The following is a 19536-nucleotide window of genomic DNA, read 5'->3' on the forward strand; positions in this document are numbered from 1 at the left end:
AAGCCGTCAACCTGCTGGGTTAAATGGAAAAAATATATAAACATTGTGGTGTGTACTAGGCTTAAGGCTTTACATACACTTTAAGGCTCCTCAGCCTGCTAGCCTTTTTTGTTTGATTGGCCTGCTATAGGCTTGGCTTTATTTATGTGTCCAAGTTTAATTTATTAATGGTCGAAACATAGGGACCGAAGTAAAAAACAACGTTACTAAAATGGAAAACATTTCTACAAACATTACTTCTTTGTTAAAATCTAGGCAGTTATTCTTACCAATTCCTGATCTTTCATCCACTCCAGCAACTTGTCAATGTCAAATCCATCTATACTTGACGATTTTACTGCGTAGAGTGTGTAGTAGATACTTTCGAAACAACCTATAATGTAAGCCGATGAGATCAGTAATAGTCTAAAGACAAGTAACAAAACTCTGATTTAAAAAAAAAAGTAATGGTTTGGTATGTGTCATTTTGTGTTTAACAGAATCGTATTCCAGGGCCTGTAGAGGAGGCTCCCTCCTACCTGTGGCAAAACTGTAATAGGCTCAGCTATGTTACTTAATTTACTGACCTATAAAAGTCCTATGCAGTATTTGATTTTTGGCAGAATCCACCTAGTTTCTGCTGCCATGAAAACAAGTAGACAAAAAGCTTAGCTTAACTGAAGTAAAAGGAGGGCACCGGAAATCTGGAGACCATGCAGCCAGAAAAAAAGCCCTTAGACACAGGATAACTATAATCCAAACTGGGAGGATGCTGACTCGGTCCACTGACCCTGTGACCTGAAGAAGGGGGTTAAACCCCCAAAAACATGTAGTCCTGGACTCTCAGGTTTGGATTATAGTTATCCTGTATCTAAGGGCTTTTTTTCTGGCTGCATGGTCTCCAGATTTCCGGTGCCCTCACTGTGTGTATCTTTTGCGGAGCACTTCCGCCAGCAACCGACATCCCCTCTGAGTCTGTTCTGGTTTTCTCTGGCCCCGTGAGCGTGTTTCCTGTGGGTCTCAATGGTTGTCACTGGCTTCATGCCTTGTCAAGCCCCCTCAGAACATACAGGGGCTGAGCCATCCATCCATTTGACCTGCCAGTGAAGTGCACCTTACCATCTATGCGAGTTATTGAACACTCCTGTACATCTCCACCTTTATTTGCTGCAAATTGTTACCATGCACACAATTCACTGTGATAATGATTCTTTAACAATAAATTGGATATCTGCTTTGGATTTCATGGATTTAGCCTGGTTTCTACTACTCTGGAACAGTGCTCCTTTTTGTGTTTTAATCCCTTCTCATTGGTCTTAGGAGTTGGGGGAACAGCGCCCAGTGTTGTATGGACTGCATGCAGAGGGGGACATGGGATGGAGGAAGAGGAGGACAGCATAGACCTCCTAGATGTGAGGCCAGCAGTGCCAAGTGCTGTGGTTCTTCATCACTTGGTCTGATCCAGGTGGTAATATAACACAGCACGCTGATGGAGACCCCCCTCCCTGTTCCTACTCCCCCTAATCTCCTTAAATGCCGAAAATAGGTATCGGTGAGTAGTTATAAAAAAGTAATGGTACTTGTACTCGTTGCAAAAAAAAAAAAAAAAAAAAAAAAGTGGTATCGGTGCATCCCTAGTTTTAAGCATATGCCAGTCATTAGAAGACAGACAACTGACAAAAACCATGCCCTAAATGGGTACGATATATGGGATTGCAGAAGTTTAAAGTGGTCTTTCCATGTGAATACTTCCTAACTTTATGTGCAGAAAATGTTTCAGTCAGTGAAATGCACTCATTTTTTAGTACTATAGTATGGAAGATCTGCAGGAGTAGCAAGACCCGGTCAATGGGTTTGAATTGCTAAAACTGGAGCGAAATCTGGTGCATCTGTGCATGGAAACCAATCAGCTTCCAGTTTCTTTGTCAAAGCTTAATTGAACAAACTGAAGTTAGACTCGCCAGTTTTAGTAACCAAACTCAGTATTTAACCTATGGAGTTTCAAGATTTATGTAGCCATAAGTTTACATAAGATGTTGTATGTGTACTTATTCAATCAAAAATAATTACCTTCTTGACCTGTAAAACTGATCTGATCGAAAATTTGAACTGGCAATGCTTTTCTTAGTTGAGATAATTTTATGGCTTCTTTTATTTCTAACTTGTTTGGCCTGTGTTGGAGGTAAAAAAAAAAAAAAAACAGGTTAGCAATCAAACATATGAATTTACATCAAAGACAAACTCAGCAGTTAACTAGTACACTAAAAAAAGACAAAGAACGGCGCCTTCTTAGTGCAGCAAGTTTACTTTAACGTAGGAAATAGATTAAAAACACTCACAAGAGAGAGGTATATTCCAGCATTACTGTGTATACATGGGTTTCATCTGCACAGTCCCAAGAGGTTATAAGGCATCAATGGCTGATGGAGGCGACCGGGTATCCTGCTTCTATTCGGTCGTACTGTATGCACACAGTGCTTCCAGGAGGCTGGAGCGTAGATCGATGATGCTCCGTGACGTCGTTACTTCCGGGAATGCCATCCTTATTGACATTATGATTATTACGCTTAGCCCCCGTTAGTCCTACTAGTATCCTGTGCCAAATAGTATTATGTATTATTGTTGTGCTATCTAGGTTTGCCTCCTGCTATGGTTACAGAGCAGACTTACAATCCTCCTCTTCTTCCCGTGTGGTTTAACTGGCCCACACAACGATGGCTACCAGCAAAGCCTGAGGAAGGAGCACGCATGCTCCGAAAGCGAAGCACCATCCACGACCCCGTTCTTGGAAGTGAAGACCGGACAGAAGCAGGATACCAGATCGCCTCCGCCAGCCAGTGATGCCTTATATCCCCTGGGCACTATGCGGATGAAACCCATGTATATAAACCGTAATGGAATATACCGCTCTCCTGTGAGTGGTTTTTAATTTATTTCCTACATTAAAAAGTAAACTTGCTTCACTTAAAAGGCGCCGTTCTTTGTCTCTTTGTTCCAGAGCCTCTTCTAGCTTTTTGAACCTAAAAAAACAGCATACTATCATCCTTATATGGACATATTGTTATGGATTTGTTTCAATACCCAACTTACCCCTTGTTTTAGCTAGTAGTACAAAGCCACATGCAGAGTGCGCCATATTAACCAATTGTTTTAACTAGTACACTAGAAAAAGGGTTTGTACCTTTTCTGGTTTGATTTTTTTTTTTTCTACATCAATTTGAGAAGATTCCCCTCACTTTCTGTTACAATGGTCACTGAGACAGTAAGTGGAAAGTAAGACAACATTTTTCCTGCTTGTAACCACTGACTGGTATAGCCCAAAGCATAAAACAAGTTTATGTTGCTAGTGAAGTTCCTAAAAGGGGGAAGTATCGCTTCAAGCACTCCTCCCCGTCCTATGCCACATTTTTTGGGGGGTACCTAGTTTTGACCGCATAGATGGTCAGAGTGGAAGTACTCCTCCCCTTTCCTTCCCTGCAATCTTCTGGAACACATCACAGGTCCCAGAAGATTGCCCAACAATTCAAAGAGTCGCAGCAGGACTTGTGCATGCGCAGGGCGCTCCCGGCTGTAAAGCCGCAAGCTGTCACAGCCGGATTGCCCACAGTTGTAATGCCGGCGCGAGGAGAGGGAGGGAACCGAGAATTTGGGCGGCCACATTGCTGGATCCTGGGACAGGCGAGTGTGTGTTTATTAAAAAACAGCAGCTACACTTTTGTAGTTGCTGACTTTTAATAAACACAAAAACGTCTGGAGCTCCACCTTAAAGTGGTTCAGATCCTAGAACGGTTCTTTAAAATATATTGTCTGCAGAAGATAACTTAATACAATATGTGTTTTATTTTGTGTGTGCAAGCATGTTATATCATGATCCTGAAACCTTTTAATTTTGCATGACTGATAAACCCTATAAAATGTATCAACAGCTGTTTCAGTAAAAGCTTAAAGTGGTTTTAAACACAGAAAACAAAGATGTACTATACTGCAGCTTACCAATCCTTAAAGTTCACCCTGTACAGAAAAATCTCAAGCCCACATGTGAAGTACACAGCTGGATTAAAAGACAACCTGGCAATGTGCCATATGTCAACGCCATACCCTCCGTTTCTCTCCAACACCATCGCTCATGGCAAATGTATAAACAAAAAAGTCAGTGCTACCACCCATACATCACATGGAAAGCAGAGCTTCCGGGTGCGTAGAATAATGAGAAAAAGATCTGCACTCTGGTCGTTGCTCTTAAACAATTGACGTATTTATTGACAAGCCACAGTAGACAAAAAACGCAAATAGGAAAGGTTGACGCGTTTCAGCCTATAAGGCCTTAGTCATAACCACCAACCACCACCATGGCAAATGTAGTTTTGTGGCTGCCTGCACATCAAGGTAGCAGAGGGAAGTCTCTAAAAACCACTGATGCTCCCCAGGCACAATCTAAAGACATTTTGCAAGGAATGCTGGAGTAAAGCAGACATAGCATTTGCACTTGTATTCGAGGTCAAATGCTACAGATTTAAAAAAAATAAAAAGAAAGAAATGGTTGGAGAGTTTACATCAGCCCACTGTATATATGTTTGTCACTTTGATTTGTAGTAAGGGTGCTAAAAAGCCAGAAATCTGTACTTACAGCTGTACAGGAATGCTGCAAGAGCCCGATGACTTGAATTTAATATTGCAGGCACGCTGTTCCTGAATATATAACTCTCCTTTCCACACATTATAAAGTTCTTTAAAAAAGGGGAAAAAAAAAAAAAAAGACATTAGTAACCAACACAACATTTACAAAATCTGTCACGCACACACAAAACACACACAAACACTTGCATCATACCTGTATTGTTCAACTGGTGCCTGTATTATAAAAAAAGAAAAAAAGAAAAATAACTAATGATAAAATAACGGATATCTGTATTTAATAGACTTAAAAATGACAGGCACTTCATTGCATATACACTTAGAGGAAGTACATACCAGATTAGCATATAAAAAACACACACAGGTCTTCTCACTTAGACTTTATTAATGCAGAAATCGTTTAGACACCAATCAACATGGGGTATCTTTTCTAAGAGGCGATATTAGACAACATTTAAGCTGTACCGGATTTTACTTTCTAGTCACCAATGTAGGCACTGACAGAATATTTGCAAGTGCTGCTACAAGTGAAAAGTCTATAGTCCAAGAACTAGTCCAAAGTAACCATTCGGTTCTTAATTTACATTAAATACAAACTGAGCTCTGGGATTACTCATTACAGGCGACACCTCCACCTTTCTTTACAAAGTTTTTTTTTTTTTTTTTTTAGAACACCTAGAGATATTAGGAAGACAACTTCAGGGGTTACTAAACATGAACAAATAGACAAATGCTGTATATAATGTATTTGTCTGCAATTCTTAAAAAAATAAAAATAAACCAAAAAAAAAAAAAATATTAAAATGTTCCTCTTGCGCAAGAGAAATTTGAAGCAAGTAATTGCTTACATATCAGGGTCCTTTAATACTGGCATGTTACATCTATGTCATTCAAAAGGAGACAGTTATATAATGGAGGTTTGGCCTTGGCTGTAGACGACTGCCATTGTTATCCATACGCTCAAGACTGAAAGATATACAAAACAGTAATCTATTAGTACAACTAACGTGCCATACCCAACTACAAGTCTGCAATCTTTAGCCACAATTTGCAATTCTGAAAACTTTGAAAGCAAGTAGAAGTGCCTGAAAAACTGCCATAAAAGATTTATTACATTTACCGACCAATATGCATGGTATGACCAGAGTTCTTCGTAGATTAAAATATAAAACTGTATGTTAGTACATAGCAAAATGTAAACCTCAATAATACTAAATCAAACATATTTTCATCAATATTCATATTACAAAGCAACCTAGCTGATGCCCATTATTACAGTGCTGTGCCAATACATTATCTGCAGGAAAGATCTGTACAACTCTGGATGCCAAGCGCCTTGAGGCGATTAAGTTCGCATTTGCTGCGCTATACAAGTTACTCACTCACTCAGGAAACCTGTTGCAAAGAAAAGTTATACAGCAACTTGTCAGCTGTCCATGCAAACACCAACTCTAAGGCCTCGTATATACGATGAAAATATCAGAGGAACGATCGCCCCATTTTTTTTGCATGCTAGTAATGTAATCTTACATTTCCGAGCATGAGCGGTCGGTCTTGCTCTTCCGTTATTTTTTCGGATGAATAATGATCCGATTAAAACAAAAATCGTATGATCTGGTATTGTCCGAGAAAAGTTATTGTGTTTGTCCCATTCGATGAACTGTCGCGATCCACTCTCAAGCTGTGTACAACGATCAGATTATCATACGATCGTTTCAAAAGCTGTATTTTTCATCCGATTTTCTGATCGTGCGTACTAGGCTCGGGTTACTTCCTCTTTGGGTGGCCAATTGATGAGGCCTCGAACAAATAAGGTCCTTTCACACTGATGACATCAGTTCAGTCATGTTTTTTGCGAAGAAAAAAAACTAAGGGAGTAACGATTCAAGTTACATCAGTGTTTATCAGTTTGCATATTCGTATTACCGGTAAGTTTACATATTCATCTCCAGTTCAGTTTATATCAGCTTGCATGCACATTTGTCTTCAGTTCAGTTTAAAGCGTCTGTCTTCACAGTTTACATCCATTTATGTCCACAAAAACCATCAGAAAAGGACACAGCTTATTCCCCCATTTTTCCACCCAATCTGCCAGACTCCAGTTTTGTAGCAAGCAATAAGGAGAAACAGAGGACCATTGGGGAGGGACCATTGTCTTGTCCTGTACGCCAAGACATGGAATTGATATGTAGGTCAAGATTCCAAGTATCCTAAATCATACAGTACAGGGCCTTTATTTATAGACATTGAATGTCCTCAAATGATAAACGGCTGCCGTTTGCCACGTTGTTACCCACCCCTCAAAACAGGCCCACAAAAAAAGGGGTCACCAGACATGAAACCAAGATGACAGCTTGAAGCACCTTGCAGCCAAAGCTGGCACCAGAGGCTTGAAGATCCACCTAATACATACACTTTAAGGTATGAACAGAAGGCCAGGTGGTCACCTTGCAAAACGGCTGGTTGATAATGAAAAGGCCCAAGAAATACAGACCGATTTATTGGAATGGGCCCTGATAGGGAAGGGAGAAACCTGCTCACTGAGGGAATGAGACCGGGAAATTAGCTACCAGAGACATCTAGCAAGGTGGAAGAGAAAGCAGGATGTCCCTTCTGGGGCCATCAGGGGGGAACAAAAAAAGACTGAAGATGTTGCAGTTAGGTGAACCTTAAGAGCCGGTTCACACTGGGGCGACTCGTCAGGCGGCTGAGCAGCCTGACAAGTCACGTCCATTCTATGCAATAGAACCGTTTTAATAGGAGCGACGCAAGTCGCTCCGACTTGGAAAAAGGTTCTTGTACGACTTTGGGGGCGGCTCGGGGCGATTTGCATTGACTTCTATACAGAAGTCATTTTGCTAAATCGCCACTGAAGTCGTCTTTAGGACGACTTGCAGAGTCGCCCCACAAAGTCGTGCCGCCGCAGTGTGAACCGGCTATAACGGCTCTTACAATATCCAAGCAGTGGAGTTAAATCTCTTGGTGCATGTTTTGGTGCAGGATATAGGGAAGGAGGATAATCCTTGTTGGAGTAAAAAGAATAGACCACCATGGGGAGGAAAAAGGGTCTGAGTCTCAGGAACACTTTATCTCTATGCAAGATAAGAAATGGCTTGTTACAAGAAAGTCACCAACTGGAAGACACCTGACAGAGGTAAAGGGCACCTTACTGGCGAGATTCCCCAACGGCATACCCAATCGGGTTCAAAGGGAGATTTTTGAAGAACTGAAAGTGCCAGATTAAGCTCCTGTGGCTCACCACACTAAGATGGCAGCTGACAGCTCCTTGAGTCCTGTGTATGCCAGGCCACTGCAAAGTACAGATCATCCGCTCTGAGGGCACTAACTCGGGAGCGCTGGGTTGTTTAGGGTCTTCAGAGTGGATGATGTGTACTTTGCAGTGACCCGGCATACACAGAACTTGAGGAGCTGTCAACTGGATCAGCTTAGTGTGGTGAGCCACGGTATGTGGTTCTCTGCCCAGGAGAGGATCAGGCTCTCTTCCTTCATGGCTGCCTGACTTCTGGTACCCCTCTGGTGGTTTATGTAGGCCACAGGCCATTGCCTGAATGCATCCTGACTGGGTGACTATGTAGGAGAGTCAGTCTTATGGCTCTCAGTTCCAAAGTGTTAACAGGGAGCATCAACGTCTGAGTTGTAGATCCTAATACTACAGCCTTTCAGGCTTGCTTCAGTCGCTACCAACTTCCAGGGAGAGGGAAGGAAAAAGACTCTTGGATTCTGGGGGCCGGGTTGGCAATCCAGCATACCTGACAGGACAGCAGTAGTGGGCGATCTAGGGAAAATATTTGCTTGTCCCACCTCATAAGAATGTTGAGATGCAAAGGTCTGCAGGCAAAAAAAAAAATAAAAAAAAAAAAATCACATGGAAGAAGGTCATCCTGGGGCCCAGAACCCTCATACAGATGCAAGTTGAGGGATGCCCGTTTTACCCAAGAATTGGCCCTCAGAGAAGAAATATTTTCCTGGGGAAGGAAGATTTTGGCCTGGGACATGTCCAAGTTAAGCACCAAAAACTTCACACGATGGAAAAAAATGGAGGGCAGGCTTCTTGAAGACGATGACCCATCCACATTTTTGAAGGAACTAGATTGAACTTTGAATGCTGGAAAACAGGATTGTGGCCGAGGAATCTTTCAGAAGGTGGTCATCCAGGTACCCCATGGCATGGATGCCCTGGGATCCTAGCAGGCCAGGAGCAGAGCAAAGTCTTCCAAAGTAAAACATATGCAATTTTAAGGCTTTGAAACGTTCGTTATTTGTCGCAACATCATCTTCTATATTTTACCAAAAAATTGGTTAATGCATTTGTTTTGTGTGCACTAAAGTTAACTTTAGTGCATTTCTTACTGAAAATATGCATTTTGTAAACATGTGCGCAAAGATCATTTGACACAAAACATTGCAACTACCACAATTCTATTCTCCAGGGTCTTTGCTTTCAAGAAGTATATAATGTTCCAGGGTTGACCAACTTTCAGGCCTGAAATTAGCATTATAACATGTGTGCAAAAACTGGAAAACTGATAAGGAAGTGGTTAAGGACTCCTGCAACACTGCATAGCCAGGAAGATCACTATTTTCTGGTTCAGCTTCACCACTTCCTGGAGTCACCTAACTACTCACTGGACACAGAAGAGGATGGTGAGTCATTGTCCAATGGGCAGGCAGTAGGCAGAGAGATGACACTGGAATCTGCAAAGCTAAAACAGAAAATTTGGTTATCACCTGCTGGCTATGCAATGTACCAAAAGTGTGTACGTCACATAACTGGCTAAATACAATAAAGACAAATCTTAGCCAGGTAACCTAGTAAATATGTATAAATGTAACTGTATTTAGCTGCTTACCTAGAGTTTTGTTTTAAAAGAAAACCTGCGCTGAGAAATGTACAGGGGCTACCATTCTAAAAAGAACAGCTGTCTGTATGTGATGCTAATCCTCTGACTTTGATCATTTCAGAATCACTGATCTAGAAGAAACGCAAATAATGTTGAAATACCCGATCTGTAGATTTGTTCCAGGTAAGTGAAACTACTAAAGCAATTATACAAGCATTAAGGCCAAGCAATCAGCATTTTCAAAAGTGGGGCCAGCAATGAAAGCCGTTGCACTTCTCACGTCACGTTTCCTTTAAGCCTATATTAACTTAACATATTTTTTTTTTCCCTCTGAAGATGTGAAATGGCATCTGGATAAAAGAAAAGAACGTCACTACATTCATTTTCAAATGCCTTGATTAGACTACAGCGACAAAGATATAATCTACTGCAAGAACATTACAGAACAAAAAAAAATAAAAATAAAATAAAAAAAGACACAAACATGCTCTTGGCCCTTTTAGACATGAGGCATAGCACAGTGCTTATGCCATGTCAATTTTCTTTCTATGTTGTACAATACCTGGTTGATCCTACCTGTTCCCATCTTCCACAGTATCGACTGACCACGTTTATCGTGGCTGCTGAACCATGATACAGAGGTCAGCTTAGATGCCTGTCATCCTGCTCTCCCCTCAGTTCTGTAGTCTGTGTGTGAGACAATCAGCCCCCGCCCCCCCCCCCCCCCCCCCATCTCATGCCTCTGTAATTATGTTCCCTGTAGCTGCTCCAGTGCTTGTAAAGTAAAGAAACAGGTTTAATTATTTAGAGCTTCTCTATTTTAGGTCCCTGTTCAGTACAGTGCGAGTTTTCCTAAAATTATCATGCTAAATACCTTTTTTTTGCAGAGCCCTGCTGTACAGACATGTGACCTCCCTCTGCCAGCTTGCATTCATCTCATCCCCTCCCACCGTAATCACATCAGGAAGGAAAGCAAGAGGGAGGTCAAATGACAGCACAGCAAGGCTCTGGAAAGAAGGTATTTAGCATTATAATTTTAGGAAAAACGCACAAATGTGCACACACACACACACACACACACACACACACACACACACACACACACACACTGTACTGGACAGTGACCTTAAAACAGAAAGTATCAAAGTAATACATGTGAATTTACAACCACTTTAGGATCTCCCAGAGCAACGTCCATAAAACATGATCTAGAAACATGAATATAACAGTAACAGAGCTCCAATGCACTGATAGAGATGGTGGGGAGGGGAATATGAAAGTTAAACTCACCTCTATACCCTCTTTTTCAAGTTTCAGACCCACTGACCTATGCTTTCATCTCCCTGTGCAATACAGAGCTTCCTCACTGGATTTCATTGACATGACCCTGAACAAAGTGAGCTGTAAAAGATTGACAGGTAAACTGGTGGAATCTTTGTATATATAGGTGTTTCTATACATCCAAATATCTCAAACTATGTCACTTTGAAAGTTGACCCTTTAAAATGTATTTATTTTTGTTGCACAATGTCTCCTAGTGGATTACTCTCTATATACCTTAAGGAATTTGATACGGTTATTCTTTGATCTGGAAGTAGTGGTGCAAACCAAAAATAAAACTAGAAACTTTTCAATACCCGAAGGAGTCTGTTCCTTACCTATACTTTCCTTGCCTCACATATTAAGCACTTAGTGGGTTGGAGCATCCCCAAAGGACAAAACTATCAGACCAGTTCCATCCTCTGTATTTTCTAAGGATAGGTTGATTGTTTCGAGATTCCAGAGGCATAAACACATACCTTCCTTAACTAGGAGTCAAACTCTGGCATGAAGCAACAACCTCTTTTGCAGTATTCAGGTTATATTAGCTATACCTTATTCTTATGACAATTTAAATTATTTGGAACTGCTAAATTTAGAGGGGTTCGATAATTAGTCAACATGATAGCCTCTAGTGTATATTATGCAGCTATACAAAGATGGTGCTCTAAAGAACCCTCAAATGTTGAGGAAGGACTTGTGAAAAAATAATAGCCACTTTCCGACCGCTGCATGTACATGCACGTCAGCAGAATGGCACGGCTGCGCAAAGTCATGATGATTAAAGAAGAAAAAAAAAAAAATAATCGCAGGTCACCGCCATTACTAATAAAACAAATTATTTTAAGAAAATGCCATAAATCTATTCCACTATTTTGTAGACGCTATATATAACTTTTGCTCAAATCAATATACGCATTTTTTTTTTAAGACAAATATGTAGATTTTTGGGGGATATTTATTATAGCAAAATGTGTGTGTGTGTGTTTAATGAGAATTTATTTTTTTACTTACCTGCAAATTCCATTACAGTACAGAACACAGGTAGAGTATTCAGGCAATAGGACACTGGCAAACCTTTAGCAGACAAGCTACCCGAGCACCTGCCCTATATTCTACCCCCACTTCTTATTAATTTCTACAATGCATTGCAAAGGCAGAGTATTCATACACCATAGAATGTCTCCAGGCAATGAATAAAAAAAATAAAAAAATAAAAAGTAGGCCACAATGAGGCAAGTATAACCAACAGGCCCAAACAAGAGGAATTTTGACTTGCCTATAAACTCCATATCTTGAAGTACAGTATGGAACACTGGTCTCCCTTCCTTTTGATTCCTTGCTACAAAACTTGGGATTTGTGAAGGGTAGAAGACCCAGCTTTAGAAACTTCAGAATTCATAATGGAGGGAAGATGTAAAGAACTGAGACAAGGGGATTACCAAGGCATCTAAGGCTAGAGTTAGAGGATACCTGGTTCTGGCAACAAAGGTAGTTTGTTGTTAAGTCTGGAGGCTAGGATGTCAACATCCAGAATCCCCTTTTGGCATATCAAATTGAAGACATTTGGATGATCCAGGCAATGGCAGCCGAGGTAATCCGCTTTCCAGTTGCGCACACCTGGGATGTAGATTACAGAGATCACTGGACAACCAGTTTCGGTCAATGAGGTTATCTGGTTTGCTTCCTTCAAGGCAGAAAGGCTCCCAATACCCCATTGATGGTTGATGTAGGCCACAGTCATGACCTTGACTGAGTGTTCCTTCAGAAGGGGGTCCAGTGCTGCAGGGTCATCTGAACTGCTGCTCTGAGCTTTAAAATAGTGATGGGGAGCTTGGTTTCCCCAGTGACCATGTCCCTTGGACTGTTAGGGATTGGAACATGATTAACCAAGCCAGAGAGACTTGCGTCTGTTGTGATAACTTGCCAGTGATAGGGAAGCATAGGCAAATCGAGATAAGGAGCCTGCTTCTTCCAGGTTTACCAGAGGTTTTGTTGGAAATGTCATGAATGGAATAGAGTGAATGGTACTGCCTCAAATTGTTGCAATTGCTCTGCAACAGCATGATCCTGAAATACAATTAGCTGCAGTTTGACATACTGAAATAGCAGCAAGATCTGGTTGCAGGGCTGGACCTGCAAGAGTAAAGAGAGCCTTTAAGAGCAGCTCAAATTTTTTGTCTGCAGAATCTATGAAAGAATCTTTAAGAAGTGCAGTGAGGTGTTTGCGTAGGACAGAGACAGCAGGATCAACTACAGGAATAGCCAATTTTTGTTGCAAAGAAAGACCCTGGATCTGTATAGCACTCTGCAGCTAACTGAACAAAGGGTCAAGGTGAATGCCCATGCAGGATCCATTGCCTGAAGTAACATCGCAGACTAGCCCCATACTACATGAACCAGATACAACTGCAAAAGTTCACCAAGTTGCAGTGATCCAGATACAATACTTTTGTGTGGGCACAAGAGGACAGTGGGGGCTGACTGAAGATTTCGAGCACAAAATAATAATAAAAAAAAGTAAACTAAACTTGGGTTTACCGAAGGCGAGTTTCTCTGTGAAGGAAAAATGGTTCATCACCTTCAGACACTAGCACAAAACTTAGGACACATGGAATAAAGTAGGGTTATAGGGGAGGCACCCAGGGGGCATGTTCTCTAAAGCTTTGCCAGTGTCCAATGAGCTGAAGATACACACCTACAGTATAACCCATGGGGTATGAACACTCTGTGTCCTGTATGATTAGTATAGTACATTTTTGACTTACTGGCTTGTGTGCAAGTTTCAGTCACCTTCCACTTTATCCAATTACGTGGATATAAAAAAGGTCTACACACCATTGTAAAAATGCCAGTTTTTTTTTATTTTCAATAGATTTTTATTCAAAAAACATTGGCGTTTAATTAAAAAAAAAAAAAAAAAAAGGGAGGAAGAGATAAAGGAAAAGAGAAGAAACAGTGGTCCTCTCGATCCGGGTGCCTAAGGGGCCTGGAGGTATTTAATCCAGAGGTTCCATACATTCTCAAATTTGGTTTGCTTGTCTTTAAAAATACTTGTTAGTTTTTCATTAACCACTTGACCACCGCCCCATGTCAAAAAGACGTCCTCTTTTTAAAGTTGAATATCTCGATAACGGCGGCAGCTGCTGCCACAACCAAGATATTCATCTTTTCAGGGGGCGGTGGTGTACACGATAACGGCGGTCTCCGCGAGATCGCCGTTATCGGTGGCGGGAGAGGGCCCCCACCCCCTCCCGCCGCTCTCCGCCGCTTACCGGAGCCGTCGGTAGCGGCGGAGGGGATCGGATGTGTCCGGCAGCTGAGCGGGGACGGGACTGAAGGAGAAATCTCCTTCACCCGTCCTCATAGCTCTGCTGGGCGGAAGTGACGTCAAAACGTCAGTCCCGCCCAGCCTCTTAAAGAAACCTTTTTTTTTTTTTGTCATTTGAAAAAATGACATTTTTTTTTTTTTTTTGCATTTAAGTCTAATTATGAGATCTGAGGTCTTTTTGACCCCAGATCTCATATTTAAGAGGACCTGTCATGCTTTTTTCTATTACAAGGGATGTTTACATTCCTTGTAATAGGAATAAAAGTGATCAATTTTTTTTTTTTTTTATTTCAGTGTAAAAAATTATAAAACTAAATAAAAATAAATAAGAAAACCCCAAAAAAAAATTTTAAAGCACCCCATCTCGACGAGCTCGCGCGCAGAAGCAAACGCATACGCGAGTAGCGCCCGCATATGAAAACGGTATTCAAACCACACAAGTGAGGTATCGCCGCGATCGTTAGAGTGAGAGCAATAATTCTAGCCCTAGACCTACTCTGCAACTCAAAAAATGCAACCTGTAGAATTTTTTAAACGTCGCCTATCGAGATTTTTAAGGGTAAAAGTTTGACGCCATGCCACGAGCGGGCGCAATTTTTAAGCGTGACATGTTGGGTATCATTTTACTCGGCGTAACATTATCTTTCACAATATATAAAAAAATTGGGCAAAATGTATTGTTGTCTTATTTAATTCAAAAAAGTGATTTTTATCCCAAAAAAGTGCGCTTGTAAGACCGCTGCGCAAATACGGTGTGACAAAAAGTATTGCAATGACTGCCATTTTATTCCCTAGGATGTCTGCTAAAAAAAATATATAATGTTTGGGGGTTCTGATTAATTTTCTAGCAAAAAAATTGTGATTTTCACATGAAGGAGAGAAGTGCCAGAATTAACCCGGTGGGCAAGTGGTTAATCATAATCCAGGATATTTTGTGTTTAACCAGCATGATATTGATAATGGGCGATTTCCATGCCCGTGCTATCGTGATTTTAGCTGCTGTATATATGAAAGGTGCCTGGGGATCTCATCCTAAAGGTCCGCGAACAGAGCAATTTTTAAATTTTTTGGTATGTTCTGTCTTGTCACTGAATAAATTAAATTGAATACGCTGATCCAAAACCTTTGGGCCTTCAGACAAGACAACCAAACATGAAACATATCTCCCACCTGGCCACAGCAACATTGGGGTGAGGCTCGAGGAAAGAATTTTGCCAACTTTGCCAGAACATGCCATCTGGATAGCACCTTAAAGTTCACTTCTACTAAAGAGGTATTGATTATTCCTTTATGTACCAAAGTGGACACCTATCTTCTCACCCAGGTCCGATTCCCATGACGATTGGCGCACACACACACTTTTTAAATCACATTGGAGAAAAATCAAAAAAGTGATCTATCTTGGTCTTTTTTTTTTACATTTGAAAAACCTTGTATTTTTACAGGGTGTGTTGACTTTTCATAGCCACTGTACATGATTCCAGTAAATTAATGGCTGGTGAAGTGAAAACAGCACAGAGGTCTGTTAGCCAAACATATTAAAGTGGGGAGCAGAAAATGCCATTTATATTACTCAGCTGGAGAGCTTACCTCTTCATTAACCGACGTACGATTTGCCAGATTGCCTTGACTGCATAGAAAACCTCACTGGTCACCTCCACCGGCTGAAAAAGAGAGCACTTCATTGAGTCCATAATACATTCCCAATCAAATTGATATCAGTAGCCAATAAAAAGACATTGAAAATCCATGGGCATATTTCTATGCTTATATTGATATTTTCTTTTAGAGAATACATCCATTTTAACAGTTTATTTTATCTATAAAGCTGCCCTGGACCATTTCTCGCCCCTTGTCATAGTTCGCCAAGGGAGAAAAGAAACAGACTTAGTTTGCATATCCCCCCCCTTGAACAAGCTGAAGTTAGAAACCGATTGGCTACCGTGTACAGCTGCACTAGATTCTGCTCTCTTCAGTTTTAGTAAATCACAATAATCTTGATTTTACTAACCATTATGTGCATTTCCACACAATGTCGCTGCACTGAAGTCTCTTGCAGTGTGTTATGTTGTCTACACTATTTACACTGTGCTGCACATTATATACTCCGTACCATATGGAGGTAGAAACCTGCCATTTTGTTTAGGGGCCTATTTGACCTTAGGCCCCTTTCACATGGGCAATCAGTTTTTGACCTGTAATTAGAGATCAAAAATAAAAATAAAGACTGAATGTCGGTGGAAATAGGCAGGCACACATCTGCTTACATCTGGCCACCCATAGGGATTACATTTGTACAGTAAAACCTTGGTTTGCAAGCATAATTCGTTCCAGAAACATGCTTGTAATCCAAAGCACTTGTATATCAAAGCATTTTATTTACAGGGTATAAAAGAGAAGAAAGGCACCTCTAAGTGTAGCAATAATTTGCTAAATGTTGTACCTTCATTAAATGTAACCATATTGCTACACTTAGAGGCTCCTCTCCTTTTTTATACTCAGTTGTGACATGACGCTACTCTTATATCAGGACATCGCTTGTATATTAAGGCAAAATTTATTAAAGCATTTTACTTGTCTTGCAAAAACGCTCTCAAACAAAGGTTTTACTGCAAGATTTGTTTCTGTTCTGATCCGACACAGCAGGGGGATCAGTCCCCTGCTGAGGCAGAAAGAAAGACACTAGTGCGAAAGGGGCCTTATTTAATCTGGTTATAAATAAACTTTATTTTATATATTGCCTTTACAAGGCTTATCTGGAGGCAGGGCCAAGGAAATCAGTCCTTTATGCTCTTACAGATCTGCAGGTATCTAGCACTGATAGAGCCAAAATGATACAGTCACTTATGCACTCTTTCATTTGGCAACTTTAAACATTGGCTCTCATCATCCCCAAATATTAAGGGGGGGGGGGGGGGCGGGACACCGTACCATACCATAACTATGACTAAAACGGCAGAATAGCCAGCGAAGCAGCAATAGAGTTGTCATTTATCCCTCTGGAGGTTTTCTATCTGCAGTCTTGCACACAGGCAGAAAAAAAAATTGCCAGCTCAATCTGAATACATATCTAAAATGTATTTAGATATGCATTTCAGATTAGTTTTCAGAGGGAGAAAAAAATAAATGCCCCAAACCTGCGTTTTGAAAGAAGCTTACTGGCATAATTTTTACGTAAACGCATCCAAATGCGCATAAATGCATTTTACTGGTTACAACTAAAGAATATTCTAGCCAATAGAATGAGATTACCCACATGTTCTTCTACAAGGTCATATACCTGTAAATACACAAGTGCGCAGAATTACGCACCAACGCAAGCATCTTTGTGCTGAAATTTTCTTTATTTTTTTACCAGCTCTCAGAAGACTCCAGCTTAGACTGAAGATTTTATTACATCCGTGTGCATGTTTAAAGAAAAAAAAAAAATTCCATAGCCGATTACAACTTTGTATATTACGGTGTGTATAAACGCTACTATGATGAAGATCTTTGCACTCGCATATATGAAGAATGCAGAAGAAATATTTGATCTGCTTGTAAAAAGATTGATGCAAACTAATGACCTGTTTCAACTTGTCTGGATCAGCATTACAGTCTAAATCACATCCTTTGCAGAAAATGGAGGACTATATTCACACACATGGGGGTTGATTTACTAAAACTGGAGAGTGCAAAATCTGATGCAGCTCTGCATAGAAACCAATCAGCTTCAGGTTGGTTTTTCTTTTGGTCAATACTCAATTGAACAAGCTAAAGTTAGAAGCCGATTGGCTACCATGCACAGCTGCACCAGATTTTGCACTCTCCAGTAGGAGCTCTTTCACACTGCCAGTGCCCGAAAAACGCTGTAAAAGTGCCGCTAAAACCAACGGTGCTTTACCAGCATTTTTCGGGCGCTAGCGGGGTGCTTCTAACCTGCTGCAGAGACGCTTTGCCGGCGCTGCCCATTGATTTCAATGGGAAGGGGCGCTTTAGGAGCAGTGTATACACCGCTTCTAAAGCACCTCAAAGAAGCTGCTTGCAGGACTTTTTTTGACGTCCTGACAGCGCAGCGCCCCAGTGTGAAAGCATTCGGGCAGATTGCAGATGAGGCATTTTTCAGGTCCTATTTTTAGCACTAAAGCGCCTGAAAAATAGAAAAATCAATACAATAGTTTTGATTTTACTAACCATTATGTGCATTTCCATACCATATCACTGAACTAAGGTCTCTTGCCGTGCGTTACACTTTTACGCACAACAATGCATGTCACTGTAGTACATAGACTTGAATGAAGTGTCAAAAAGATTATAAAAAATAAAAGTAACCAGTGCAATAACAGCTTTGAACCCAGATAAGGGAAAATGCTAGTCGCTTCTGGGATCATTCACCAGAGGGAAGATTAGCGAACAGATGTTCAGGCTTACAACTGCCTGAATCACTTGCCCCAGAAAGCAGACAATTGGCTCGATGGTAGCAAGTACAGTGGGGGAGATTTACTAAAAATGGATGCATGTGAATAGTAACCAATCAGCTTCTAGGTTTTAGCCTAGTTTCACATTGCTGCAGGTTAAAAATTGTGCGAGTTCAGCTAAACTTGCATGATTTCAAACAGGCATTGCAGTCCGACTTCGGGGGGCAATTTGACAGACACCTGTGTGGGTTCCTGCAGAAGTCGCCAAAGTAGCACCGGAACTGTTGGGAATCCGTGCGGCGTCGCACCGATTTCGACGGTGCTATAGCCTGGCATAGCCACCGATTTGGCATGCAATTTGACATGTCAAATCATCTCAATGTGAACGTGGGCTTATTGACCAAGCTGAACATAGAAGCCGATTGGTTACTATGCACAGCTGCACCAGATTCTGTGTGCACCAGTTTTAGAAAAACTCTTGCAGTTTGTTTAAGCCCCGGTTCACACTATTGCGATGCAGGAATCAGCGAGATTTCAGTGCGGGTTCCTGCATTGCATATCCCTCGCAGACAGTTCACACTGCCTTCTGTGAACCACTACCGGTGTCAATACAAAGTTAATGACGCCCCCAGAACGGTTTGCAGTGCGAACTGTGAAATCGGATCACAGTACGGGATAAAAAAGGTTCCTGCAGCATTTTCATGCGAATGCAATCTCAGCCATACAAACTGTATGGCTACATTTGCATTGCATATGATCTGCACAGCAATGCAGTGTGAACCACATGCAATGTCTGTGTACACAATAGTGTGAACCCAGGCATAAAACCCTTGCTTCCAGCTACCATTTATAAATAGTACTGGTAGACAAGTGGTTAAAGTCAATTTGGAAAACACTGAAATACTGAAGACTTCCATTCCTGGCTCAGTGAAAATTCTAAATTTCCTGGCCATTTTAATAGTTTGAGTCACCGACTTAGAAAAGTGATGCAGTGAAGTCAGGAAACCAGGAA

At 41.1% G+C, this 19536-nt stretch overlaps 1 protein-coding gene and 1 long non-coding RNA gene across 6 annotated transcripts in view; one reads left to right on the forward strand and one right to left on the reverse strand.

Moving 5' to 3' along the window:
- TASOR2 (transcription activation suppressor family member 2) overlaps window positions 1-19536 on the reverse strand; it is a 97616-nt gene that overhangs the window by 67079 nt on the left and 11001 nt on the right. For 3 of the 5 annotated variants that reach the window (XM_040343287.1, XM_040343288.1, XM_040343284.1), the window contains exons 2-8: window positions 15718-15791; window positions 9262-9338; window positions 5463-5580; window positions 4811-4830; window positions 4607-4706; window positions 2050-2150; window positions 270-373 (exon numbers count right to left, since the gene is read on the reverse strand). In XM_040343287.1, the coding sequence (XP_040199221.1) occupies window positions 270-373; window positions 2050-2150; window positions 4607-4706; window positions 4811-4830; window positions 5463-5488 (351 nt within the window). In that variant the 5' untranslated portion in view covers window positions 5489-5580; window positions 9262-9338; window positions 15718-15791. The remainder of the gene's footprint in view (window positions 1-269; window positions 374-2049; window positions 2151-4606; window positions 4707-4810; window positions 4831-5462; window positions 5581-9261; window positions 9339-15717; window positions 15792-19536) is intronic. The other 2 variants (XM_040343285.1, XM_040343286.1) reach the window with 2 other exon arrangements.
- LOC120931645 lies at window positions 9435-17772 on the forward strand. The gene is made up of 3 exons (XR_005747880.1): window positions 9435-9659; window positions 10833-10894; window positions 17486-17772. It is a non-coding gene; the product is annotated as an uncharacterized LOC120931645 (long non-coding RNA).

This window comes from Rana temporaria, chromosome 3 (genome assembly GCF_905171775.1).
Source record: "Rana temporaria chromosome 3, aRanTem1.1, whole genome shotgun sequence".
Classification (NCBI taxonomy): domain Eukaryota; kingdom Metazoa; phylum Chordata; class Amphibia; order Anura; family Ranidae; genus Rana; species Rana temporaria.